The sequence below is a fragment of the Entamoeba histolytica genome, genomic scaffold (assembly GCF_000208925.1).
Source record: "Entamoeba histolytica HM-1:IMSS scf_1104750517957 genomic scaffold, whole genome shotgun sequence".
NCBI lineage: Eukaryota > Evosea > Mastigamoebida > Endamoebidae > Entamoeba > Entamoeba histolytica.
The window spans coordinates 31,150-44,058 of NW_001914994.1; the positions used below are offsets into that span (position 1 = coordinate 31,150).

General features: G+C 23.8%; 5 protein-coding genes across 5 annotated transcripts; 4 read left to right on the forward strand and 1 right to left on the reverse strand.

The window, feature by feature from the left end:
- Nucleotides 1-116: 116 nt before the first annotated feature.
- EHI_111190 (uncharacterized protein) lies at nt 117-502 on the forward strand (the record flags this gene model as incomplete). The annotated part of the gene is made up of 2 exons (XM_001913830.1): nt 117-129; nt 177-502. The coding sequence occupies 2 exons, from the start codon at nt 117-119 to the stop codon at nt 500-502; spliced, it is 339 nt and encodes a 112-aa protein (XP_001913865.1).
- Nucleotides 503-2,214: 1,712 nt separating this feature from the next.
- EHI_111200 (uncharacterized protein) lies at nt 2,215-3,447 on the forward strand (the record flags this gene model as incomplete). Its single annotated transcript, XM_652500.1, has 2 exons — nt 2,215-2,472; nt 2,527-3,447. 2 exons carry the CDS (start codon nt 2,215-2,217, stop codon nt 3,445-3,447), a joined length of 1,179 nt encoding a protein of 392 aa, XP_657592.1.
- Nucleotides 3,448-4,232: 785 nt separating this feature from the next.
- Nucleotides 4,233-6,727, forward strand: EHI_111210 (uncharacterized protein; the record flags this gene model as incomplete). The annotated part of the gene is made up of 2 exons (XM_652499.1): nt 4,233-4,503; nt 4,560-6,727. 2 exons carry the CDS (start codon nt 4,233-4,235, stop codon nt 6,725-6,727), a joined length of 2,439 nt encoding a protein of 812 aa, XP_657591.1.
- Nucleotides 6,728-6,788: 61 nt separating this feature from the next.
- Nucleotides 6,789-10,211, reverse strand: EHI_111220 (tRNA splicing endonuclease, putative; the record flags this gene model as incomplete). Its single annotated transcript, XM_652498.1, has 1 exon — nt 6,789-10,211. One exon carries the CDS (start codon nt 10,209-10,211, stop codon nt 6,789-6,791), a length of 3,423 nt encoding a protein of 1,140 aa, XP_657590.1.
- A 739-nt stretch (nt 10,212-10,950) lies between these two features.
- On the forward strand, nt 10,951-12,754 carry EHI_111230 (protein kinase domain containing protein; the record flags this gene model as incomplete). The annotated part of the gene is made up of 2 exons (XM_652497.1): nt 10,951-11,220; nt 11,279-12,754. The coding sequence occupies 2 exons, from the start codon at nt 10,951-10,953 to the stop codon at nt 12,752-12,754; spliced, it is 1,746 nt and encodes a 581-aa protein (XP_657589.1).
- Between the last annotated feature and the right edge of the window lie 155 nt (nt 12,755-12,909).

The following is a 12,909-nucleotide window of genomic DNA, read 5'->3' on the forward strand; positions in this document are numbered from 1 at the left end:
AAAAATAACATCCCAAAATTTAGAAATTAAATATAAAAATGAAGTTATTCTTTCTAAAGAAAATTATCCATGGGATTCAGCAACTATTAAATTAGACCAATTTTACTATAATGGACATGAAAATTATGAGTGTAAAAAAGAAAAAATATTGTCTAATGAAAATCATTTCCAAAAAGTAAAACTCAGTAATAGTACACCATTAGGATATTTTATCATTGATGAAGGTTTAACAATCCCTTTAAAATTTGAACAAGATGATGTCCTAGAAAAAATACATGAAAATTTTGATAAGACAACAAAAAAGAATGATTCAATAAAAGAGGCTGATAAAGAAAAAAAAGATATTAAAATTCTCATTCTTCAATTAAAAAAACAAAGAAATAAGGAATTAAATCAGATTATAAAGGAGAGTGAAAATCAAATAAAGAACATTGTAGATGATTTGGAATTGCTCAGAGAAATAAAAAAGAAATTAGAGTCTTATAAAACTTCTACAAATTAATTTATTCTTGCACAGTATTTGTATTGTTTTTTTTTAACAATAAATGTATTATATGAATTACACAGAGGGTTTGAGAATATTTCTTAGTAAAACAATTTGTTGTTTATTTAAAATAAGTATTATTTAAGAATAACTTTGTCACTCTGTATTTTTTTTGCTCAAAACTCTACATACATAAGTTAAAAATTTCTTTGTAATTTGTTTGAGAATAACTTTAATAATTATTATTGGTAGGTAAGAGAATTAAATAATTCACATTATGTAATTTTGATAGTTGAATACTGTTTATATAACTAGTTTCACTGATTTTATATTCAAAAAATACAAATAAGTTAAAATATCAATATTTTATTATTCTGATTATTTTGAGTATTTAAAATTATTGAATATTTTTGGTGTTTATTTTTTGTTGTTATTATAAAAATAATAAATATATTTTATGTATTTTTAGATCATTTGAAATATTAATTTATATAAATATGCTATTTTGACATTTAGAAGTTTTTCTTTTTACTCCCTTCAATTAATGTTTTATTTTATTTAATTTTATTTTCAGTAAAAAGACAGTTTTATATTTTCAATGTCTAATTATTTAATTCAACATAACTGAGAATATTCAATAGTTAATTGAAATGATGTACAGAAGAAGAGTATTAATCACATTTTATTTATTATTTATTATTTATTAAATTTTATTATATTCTGAAGTTAAATTAAAAAATTGTGTTTTTAGATAGTATGGTAAAATTGATGATTAAATTCAAATAGATTAATTAGAATATACAAAGAGAATCATTGTAAGAAATAAAGAAATAAAGGATATATCCAAGTTATTCAAATGTGATTTTTATTCATTATGAATGAAGGAAACTAATGGTTGAAATGTTAAAATAAATTAAAGTCACAATAACATTTTTGAAAGATGTTTAATAATTCTTTCAACATTAAAAAATGAAATTATGATTTTTATGAAGAAATAAATTCGTTTTAACCGATTTAAAATAATGTATTGAATATTTTTAGAAAAAAAACGATTTGATTAAAAATAGAATAAATAAAAATAATTCAATGTAAATTCTTGTTGTCATTATTTTATCTTTTTGTTTAAGTTACTGAGAGTTTATTATTACAACTTAAAATAAAAAGGAGTTTATTAAAAAATTCTAATATTTCCAAAAATAGATTATAATAAATATGAAACGATTTCAAAAGAGAATAATGAAGAATTTAACTCGTAAGAAAATGGTTATTGATAATTAATCAAATAATTATTAAACTTTCAGTTAAGGAAAATAATCAACACAGAAGTTAGTAATATTTAAATAAAGAATAAGAGTAATGAAAAAAGCAAATGACGAATCAATAAAAAAATAATGAAAAATATATAAAATTAGACATTGATTTTTGAAATAATCAAAAATTTCAGTAATTTCCAACGTCACAATTTTGAATCAGTAAATAAAATCAGTTTTGATCCATAAGACTTTATTTTTTCGATTTTTAAAAAATACAACAAACAACATTTTAAGGAAGTTAAATTGCGAATAAAGGAGTTAATTATTAACTCCAATCATAATCAAAATTTCCAATGTATCAAAAAAGTACACCAAGGAAATAAATGAAAATCGCTAATAATTGTCGTCATATAAAAAATATTCTTCCCTAAAATATTTTCTCGTTATAAAAAGAAAAAGAATAGAACTAAATAATTAATGGCTGTAAGAACAAGGGTCATTTCACCACGTATTTATCCAAAACTTAAATTATCTACTAGTGCTGTTAATGAATTACATGATGTTCCATTTAAAGAATGTCAACAATCAACACTTCGTTCAAGAGCTTTATTATCTCCACGTTTTACTGACCATAAATCAATGTTTTCACCTATTCAAAAGAAATCACCAGAACAAGCACTTAGGTCTTTATTATTTTGTGACACACCATCTCTTCTTTATTGTTATTGTGATTCTGTTTGTTATTTCTTATGTAAATAATTAAATAAATTAAAATAATAATGTCTTTAGTTATTAAAACAAACTGTGTCCCTATCAGCAATTAATTCATTACTAGTATTTTATTCATCTCGTGGTAAAGTTACATTATTATTTACTAAACTTGGAGAAAAAGAAATCAATAAGTCAAAACAAGGAATTCCTCTTTTTAGAGGAAATACATCTTTTATTCGATTGTATAATGCATATGTTATTACATATTGCAACCACTATTTAATTGACATGGCAGATGTAATCGTTCATGAAACAGACCAACCTTCAATAAATGAACAGTATCAAATAACAAAATGGGTTAAATCATTTACAAAATATCTTGTTAATAATTTACATTCTATTTGTTCTCATCATAAAAGAATTATTAGAGAATTATGTCGTTATGTTTCACCTTCATTAGATAATCAAAAGAGAAGACAAGTTTTTACAACATTATTCTTTCTTCGTTATTTATTTCTTCCATTAATATCTTATCCTTCACTTTTAAAAACACTTCAAAAAGCTATTTCAGAATGGTTAAAACAACCAGAAAAGTCACAACGTGACCAAAATAATCCAATGACACCATTTAAAAATGCAATTGATATTGTATATGATTATATTATTAATTTTCCAGATGGAATGGATGTTGGTATGGTTGATCAACGAAAACAAGAAGAATCATTATGTCATCTTATTAGTATTCTTAAAGAAAATATGCATGTTCTTAGTAATTGCTATTCAGATGACTTTTATGATATCTTTAGTCTTGTAAAAGGAAATCAAGTAGACATTGCACCAACTAATGTTGCTGCATCAATAGATAATATTAAACAATGGAATGAAGACAAAATTAATACTATGACAAAAATTAATGTTGAATTAAAAGCAAAAATTAGACAAATGGAATTGCAGAATGAAAAAATTAAACAACAAATTAGAAGAATCAAATCAATTTAAATCCTGTTTTATTTTCAATTATTATTTCTTTTTATTTTCTTTATTGAATCATTAAAATAATTATTAAATATTAAGTTATCATAAATTAATGAAACACTATTATTTTCTTCTTATTTAATTTCATTCAATAATAATGTGATAGAATTTTAGAAATTAGTTAATTAATTGAATAAATTCTAATGTTTTTATTTAGTATTTTTAGTTTTATAATATTCTTTCTTGTGTTTGAAGTTTTTAATTTGAAAATTCTTTGTTGGTATTTAATATTTAATGAAGAGAATTTATTCTGATTTAGTTTAAATTATTCTCTTTTGATTTAACTGAAGTCACATTCATTTGTATGTAAGTTACTGTAACTGTTTATATAACACATTACAATGAATATTTAATTTATTTGTTTTCTGAAAGTAAGTTTCTTTCAATTTTTCTTTTCTCAAAAAGAAGTTTGTTTTAATAATGTAAGAATAACAAGTATTTTTCCATATAATTCAAGATTACAACCAGATGAAATAATGCAGATAATGAATTGGATATTAACATATTTAATTAAAATGTACTGTAATAATCAATTCAATCAAGTGTTATTCATACAATACATATTTGGTTGTTTTATGAAATATAAACCAATGATTTTCATCAAATAGATTATTTATATTATAATTAATAATTACATTATTACATTATTACATTATTATATTATTTTAATTTATTTCATTCTCTTTATGAAAAAAGAAGAAGAAGAAAATTCTGTTTCAACTTGAAACTCTAAAAAGAAACAAATAGAAATGGGACTTTCTGAAAGTAAATTACGAGCATTATATAAAAAAGCTGATAATCAAACATTGACAGACTTTTATTTATTTTTTAGTATTGTTGCTGAACAACAACCAATTGATCTTTCTAAAGTAAAGGTTGTTTCAAAAGAGAAAAAGATAGAGAAATTAGAAATGACGTATGACTCATTTAAACGTTTCTTTGATGTACCATATGATGAAATTACGAAATCATTTTTTAGAGTATTTGATGATAAAAACACACAAAAAACCACCTTTTTTAGTTTGTTTTATATTTAAATGAAATTCAAGTAAAAAAAGATAATTCTAAATGAATAGCATTTGCGTCAAAAATGTTAGCATATCCAACATTAAATGATCATGAAAAAACTCAACTTGCATATCATTTAATTAATACAGAAAATAGAAATGAATTAAATTATGAAGATTTTAATTTACTTGTCAATGCAACATATGAAAAAAATATCACAATTTCAGAATTAATTCAAGAATTACAAGTTATTTTATTTCCATCAACAACAATGCCATTGAGTTTTGAAGACTTTGAAAAATATTCTACAAAACCAAAGAATTATATTGATGTAATCATTGAAGGGTATTTCTATCTCTTTCCTGCATTTTGTTTACCTTGGTTTGTTAAACAGAAAAAGAATATACCTATGCTTAATGAAGCATTAAAAAAAGAAAGAGAACAAAGACTTAACATTGAAATGAAAAAGAAAGAAGAAGAAAATAAAAAACTAGAAGGTGATGAAGATGATGATCCTCTTGAAAGAAAATTAAAAGAAATTGAAGAAAGAAAAAAAAAGAAAGTTGTAGAAAAAGAAGAAGAAGCACCAAATTATGAATTTGATATAAAAAAAGATCCATTATTTGAAAAAGATAATAAAGAATGGTTTGATAGTGATGAAGATGAACAACAAGAAGGAGAAGATGAAGAGGAAAGAAAAAAGAAAGTAAATATTGTTATAAATCTAAAAGAAATAAAACCAGAAGAAAAGAAAAAAGTTAAAGCAATCTCATTTGCTTTTGGTTCAAAGCCAAAAACGAAAGATGAAAAGAAAAAAGAAAAAAAAGAAGAAAATGAAATAGAAGAAATTAAAAAAGCTCTTAAATTAATGGAAAATAATAAAATTGATGATGCAGAAATATTACTTAAAAAATGTGCTCAAATGGAATTAAATAATAAATTAACGAGATTAGTTAAAGCATATTTTCTTATGTGTGAAATTATTGAATTTAATGAAACAAAAGAAAATGAAGAAGGTGTTTTATTAAATTGTTTTTTAATGATTTTACCTGTATTAAAACCACATAGAAGATTAGCAATTGCACTTGCTATTGAATATTTAAAGAAAATGAATTGTTGTATTAGTAATGTAAATAATTTCTTACAATCTTTTGGAGAGAATGGATTAGAAATAAAACAAATTGTTAATAAATGTTGGAAGTGTGGTAAAGATAAAATAGATTTGAATAAATGTAATTGTGGAGAAATTTTAAATATTGTTTGTACTAAACGAGGTATTCAAATAGGAGGAAATAGTGTATGGAAATGTGATAAATGTGGATTATTAAATGAAGGAAGTCATTGTGTTCTTTGTAATAATGAAAAAAAAGAAATTATGTCTTCAGTAAATGGTACTTCAACATTTGAACCATTTGAAGATTTTGGATTTAATACATCAAAGAGTGAAGAAGTAAAATTTGATAATTTCTTTGGAAATGATATGCCAAAATTTGATGACTTTTCATTTGGAGAAAGTAAGCCTATAGAAAATAAAAAAGAAGAGGTTAATATGAGTGAGTCATTCAATCATGAAGAGGAGAAAACCCCTGACATTAGCCATGAGATAGATAATAATCAAAATAATATTATTAAAGAAGAACAAAAACAAGATTTCTCTTTTGATGATTTCTTTAGTAAATCAACTGATTCAAATACGTTTGGTTCAACTTCCTTTAATAATGACTTTTCATTTAATAATGCATTTGAACAACCAATTAAAGAAGAATCAATTAAAGAAGAATCAACTAAAGAAGAATCAACTAAAGAAGAATCAACTAAAGAAGAACCAGTTAAAGAAGAACCAGTTAAAGAAGAGCCAATAAAAACTGAAGAAGATAAACCAGAATTAATAAGTCATGAAGAAGGTAAAACAGACACTAACAAATTTGAACTAAATGAAAAGAAAGAGGAATGTATTACACAACAAGAAACAAAACAAAACTTTTCATTTGATGATTTCTTTAGTAACACTAACAACAATGAAATGACATTTGACTTTGTTAATAAACCAACTTCTCCATTTACTAACAATTTCATGGTTGACCAAACAGAAGTTGATCAAGAGCCAAAACAAGAAGAAACAAAAACAGTTATAGAACAAGTTAAAGAAGATAATAAGAATCAAACAAACTTAACTGAAGACAATGGTTTTGTTATAGAAGATGAAGAATATGTTTATCAAAGACCATCTCATTAATTGATATTTTTTTAAGTTTATAACATAGTGACTAAAGTTTAAATGAAATAAACCAATCAAATTAATTAATTAATGTCCTTTTTTCTTCATACTCAGAATCTTCAGAACAAGAATGTTTACGTTGTTCTTTTTCATTACTACCTTCATTAGAAACTAATGAAGGAATAAAGTCTTTAATTTTATTAAATTCATTCTTCGTTTCTATTACTTTTTTCTTTAATGTTTTAATTTTACTAGATATTTTTCTTGATGGAATTTTAATTTTATGAGTTTCTCTACTTTCAATATCATTTTCAATATCATACATATCATGATACATTCCAATAACTTGGTTCTCAAAGTTGCTTCTAGCTTTTTCAAGGTCAAATGGTTTTTTTTCTTCTTGTTGTTCATTATTATCTTTCGTTGAAGTATTATCATTATCTTCTTCTACCTGTGATAAATCAAATGAATCAATATTATTATTTTCATCAGATTTATTTTTGTTAGATTCTTCTGAAGTATTAAGTTGATCTTGAGAATTATTTGGTTTTTGAAGATTAATGAATTGTATAGGATTTTCATTAAATTGTTTTTCAATAGAAGATCTTATTTGAGGTTCTTGTGAATCAAGAAGTTGTTGAATTGAAGACTCAATTCTATTTTTTTCAGTAGCTAATCTTTTTTCAATTTCTTCTCTTTCAGTCAATTCAAATTTTTGAATTTCATCTTCATTTTGACTTTTTTTTCTAATTTGTAATTCTTCTTCTAATCGAGTATTTTCATATGTTCTTAACAATTTTAAACGTTTACTCATTTTATTTCTTTCTCTTTTTTGAATTAAGTCAAGTTGTTTTTTAACTTCTATTTGAATTTGTTGTTCTTTATTAATAAGTTTTAATTCTTCATTTTTTTCTTTTAGTCTTTCATTTCTTTTTTCAATTCTTTGTTGTTCTTGTAGTTCAACTATTTCTTCAAAAGTAAATATTTTATCTTTTTTCTTTTCTTGAACAAAATGAGGATTATTAGAAATATTTTTTGTTATACCGAATTCTCCATATTTACTTGTGTCTCTAATGATATTTTCATTAATTTCAATAATTAAATCTTTTTCTTTAAGCCATTCAATATATTGTTTCCAAGTTTTATTTGTACATAAGGTATTACTATTTCCAATAACCCATAAAGCATTTTTAGCTCTTGTTAATGCTACATTCATTCTTCTTATATCACTAAGAAATCCAATACTTGGTTTTATTTGAGAACTTCTTACACAAGAAAATATAATAATATCCATTTCTCTACCTTGAAATCCATCAATAGTATTAACACATAATTTTGACATGTCTTTTAATAATAATGATGTTTCTATTGCCATTTTAATTAATAGTAATTGTTGTCTATAAGGAGTAACTATACCAATATCCCATTCTTTACAATTTGGATATTTTTTTATTAATCCTTCTAATAATCCAATTACAATTTGAACTTCAACTTCATTTGCTAGTGTTTGTCCAACACGTTCTTCTAATCCACCACATGCATCATAAAATACAACAGGACCAAATCCTTTATCAATAGAACATGGTAAAATACTTTCATCTCTTCCATCAATTAATTCTCCTGAATAAAATTGATTTGATGGAAATTCTCTAATTAAAGGATGCATTCTGTATTGAATTTTTAACATATCAACAAATACTCCACATTTATATAATCGTTCAAATAAACTTCTGTCATAACCAGAATTTTGTGCTGCAACAGAAATTACAGTAGCTGGAAGTTGTTGAGGATCACCAATTAATATACATCTTTCTGCACCAAATCTTAAAGGAATTAAAGTTGATATTTCAACAGATTGAGCTGCTTCATCAATAATAACATTTTCAATTTTTTCTTTAATACAATTTAAAAAAATATCACTTCCTGAAGTATTTAAAGTACAACAAAGAATATCAGCTTCTTCAAATAATTGTTTTGTAATTTCTTTTCTTATTTTTGCAAAATCCCTTTGAATTTTTCCTTTTTCTGATTTCATTTGTTGTAGAGTAACTCTAAATGCATCTCTTTTATTATTCATTTCTTTTAATGTTTGTGTATATTTGTGTATTCTATTAATTTTTTTATCATTTTCTTTAGTAGATGAAACTACTTTTTCTTTTTCATTATTTAAAGCAATGGTTGTGTCTTCTATTTCTTTTGTTAATGCTCTCATTTTTTGTTCAATTGATGCAATTTTTGAACTAACATTTTCTGTTCTTTTTTGTTCATTATATCCTCTTTTAATTAATTCATTACTAATTAATGTATCAATAAGTACTTCATTAACTTTTGAATTAATACCTGCATAATTTCCTATTCTAATAATATTAACTTTTTGTTTTTTTCCATTTCCATTTAATATTCCTTCATTTTGAATTCTTAATACAATTTCATCAACTGCTGCATTTGAAGGTGCGCAAACTAATATTTTTGAGTGTTTCATTTTTATTGTTCCTTGTTTATTGAAAGACACTGGTTTACCAAAAATTATAGCACCTAAAATTCCTAATAAAGTTTTTGTTTTTCCTGTTCCTGGTGGTCCTTGAATTAATGAAAATCCTTTTTTTGATAATGCTGAATTAATACATTCAATTTGAGATGAATTAAAAATATTAGTTTCTTTCATTGTTTGTAAATATTTTCCAAAAATTCCATTTGAAGGTGAAGTATCTTTTAATGATGGTTTTAATAATGTTTTTAATAATGAAAGGTGTTGTACAGTACATAATGAAAGATATTCTCTTGCTGAGCTAATTATTGATGTAATTTTTCTCATATATACTTTTTTCCCTTTTCCAATAATTTTAAAGAAATTTACATTGTTTTGTTCTGTTGTTTTTAAACATCTTAACGTTAAGGATGACTCTTTATCTTCTTCTCCTTTTTTTACAATAACTCCAAGTATAAAAGGAAAATTTTTTGGAAATGTCCCTGTTTCAAATAAAACATTTGAGACTACTATTAAATCAAATTCACCCCATTCTTCTCGTTGTACATTTAATGAAAGTAAAACATCATTTCTTGTTATTTCAATTTTATTTATTACACCTTCAACAACAAATGGTTCTTCATTTTCAATAAGACTTTTTTGAATTGTTGCACGAATTTCATCAAATAAAATTGGTTTAAAACAATTAATATAATGTTCTGCTGATTTAAACTCTGATGGTGGACAATCAAATTTTGTTATTTCTGAATTGAAAGGATATTTAAAGGTTAAGACATGACAAACCATCTCTTTTTCAATATCAACTTTTTGATGTTCTGAGATTTCAAGCCATTTCACTTTCTTTGTTACTATTGGTGCTGAATATGAATGTGTTGTTAATTTAACTTTTTGACATGACTCTGTTGGATATCTCCTTTTGTTTTTATTAATTAGCTCTGCATCAGCACTTAGTCTATCAAAAATTTGGTTATAATCATTGTCATCTTCACTAATAGATTGATGAGGTGATTCCATTAAAACAAAATAAAAAATCTTAGTTTTTTTTTGTTTTAATTTTTTTATTTTATTTAAATTTCAAGATGGAATATCAAAATACATCTCAACCATTAAAAGAAATCAAATCATTAAATCATCAATTATTGTCTGTTCATAGTGTTGGTATTGAAAAGAAAATATCTTAAAAATATTGTAATTATGATAGTGATTAATATTTATGATAATGAAATATCAATTATTATAATAAAAGAGAGTGTGTTTATAATAGTCGTAATATTATTTGCTAATATAATTGTGGTATCAAAAGAAAAAATTGATTTGTGTAATGTTATTGATCGTCATAGGTAAAATTATGGATTAATAATAAATGGTTAAGATATATCCTTTCATCAGAAAATAAGAAAATAAAGAATGAAGAATTTTAAAATACATTTAAGATAAAAATAAAGATGAGATAACATATTAAATGAAAAATAGATAAGTTGATGAAATATGAAAAGACATTAACTCAATTTCAAAAAAGAAATGAAGAATAGAAAGTCATATTTCTCAACAAGAATGAAAGGCTAAAAAATAAATAATTAATGAGTAAACATTCTGAAGTCCTATTTGTGTGCTTAGTTTCTAGCAAGTAAAGAACGATAGAAAATAAATAAACTACCACTTAATTAACGACTTTTTATTATTTTGATTTTATTTTACCTTTTTTTTTTTGTTATATGATCTAAAATCATTTTGAACTAATAAATATATCTCAATGGAGAATTACACCCTCGCTCCATTATCACAAGTCACTAAATTCACTATTCAAGATGAATTGTATAAAGACAGTAAAATAGAAATACATAAAGCTACAGAACGATCAGGATTAAGACATAGACAAGTTCGTATTGTTGCAATTAAAATGATTAAAGTTGATGAAAATAAAATAGAAGAAAATAAAAGAAGAGAAGTTTATTCCAAATATATGGAAACCATTGATAATCCACATGTATTACAATATTTCAACTCATTTTATACTACAATTGTTTGTTCATTTTCTTATTTTATTACATAAGAATTTATTAAATATTAAATCACAACAGAGAGGGTCATTAGAATATTGGATTATTATGGAGTATTGTAGTTTTAAAAGTATTGATGAGTATTGGAAAAGTAATGCAATCATTCAGCAAGACCAGAATTTATTTTTTATTTCTGACATTGCAATAGGATTAGAATATATTTATGAAACATTAAATCATCAACACCTTCATTTATATCCATGTAATATTTTATTATCTCGAGATCCTGCTTCAATCTTCCCTAAAGTAAAGTTATCAAATTTCGGGTTATGTGATCAATTTGAACAGACAATCCCTAATGAGCTAGAATTATGTGATGTTGATTATGCTGCTCCAGAATATTTAAATTGGTACAGTCATTCTAAATCAGATGTATGGTCATTTGGAATGTTAATATTTAAATTATTAGTTGGTAGATTACCATTTGAGTTAATGCAAATGGATTCATTCAGTGCAATACCAGCACAAGTATTTATTGACGTTTCTTCATTTATACAAAATGAGATGGCATGCGATTTATTATCTAAAATGCTTCAATATGATCCAGATGAACGAATTTCAATGCAAGAAGTTCTTACTCATCCATTTATTCAAATGTGTAAGAATTATAAATATGGAACACAAGGTAAAAGAGAAAATTATAAACCCTTAAAACAATTAGATCATGGTCAATTTGGTCAAGTCTTTTTAGCAGAAAATACAGACCATACTCAATTTGCTATTAAAGAAATTTCACAAAGAATTGACTCATTAATACGTGAAGCTAGTTGTATGAGATTATGTAAACATCCTAATTTAGTAGAATATAAGGATTTTTTTGAATGGAATCATTCAATGATTGCTGAAATAAGAGGTGAACAAAGTCCAGAAGGGAAATATGTTTATTTAGTAATGGAATATTGTAATGCAGGGAATTTAGAAATATATATTAAAAATAAACCAACTCCATTATCAAATGAAGAAATTAGTTATTTTCTTGGAGAAATTTGTAGTGGATTATGGTATCTTCATTTTAATAAAAGATTAATTCATAGAGACCTTAAACCAGCTAATTTATTATTAAAGTCATCATCTTCAAAATACCCATTACTCAAAATTGCTGATTATGGATTTTCAAGAGGAATTGATGGAATGATGAAGTCAATGGTTGGTACTCCTTTATATGAAGCTCCTGAAATAAGAAAAAATCAACCTTATACTGCTAAAGCTGATTTATATAGTCTTGGTGTAATTTTATATTATATGGCTACTAAAGAATTTCCATTTACTGATATTCCTGATGTCTTTCAAAATGCAATGACAAATGAACTTCCTGCTGAATTTAGAGATGACATCATTATCAATGATCAACTAAAACACCTTATTCTTCATTTAATTACCCATCATGAAAAAGATCGTCTTTCTTGGAAAGAAGTATATAAACATCCTTATGTCATTCAATCTTTAAATCTTTCTAAAAGAATTAGATCAGCAAATGATGAAGTTAACAGTTTTTAAAATACAAGTTAGTTATGTTCTATTACAGAATGTAAGTTCATAAAAATAGAATATACCTCTAAATTTTACACAGAAAAGCTATAATTATAGTTTTATTTTACTAAATTAATAATATTTAATTATAGATTTTGAATATGACAAATTACAAGTTTAGA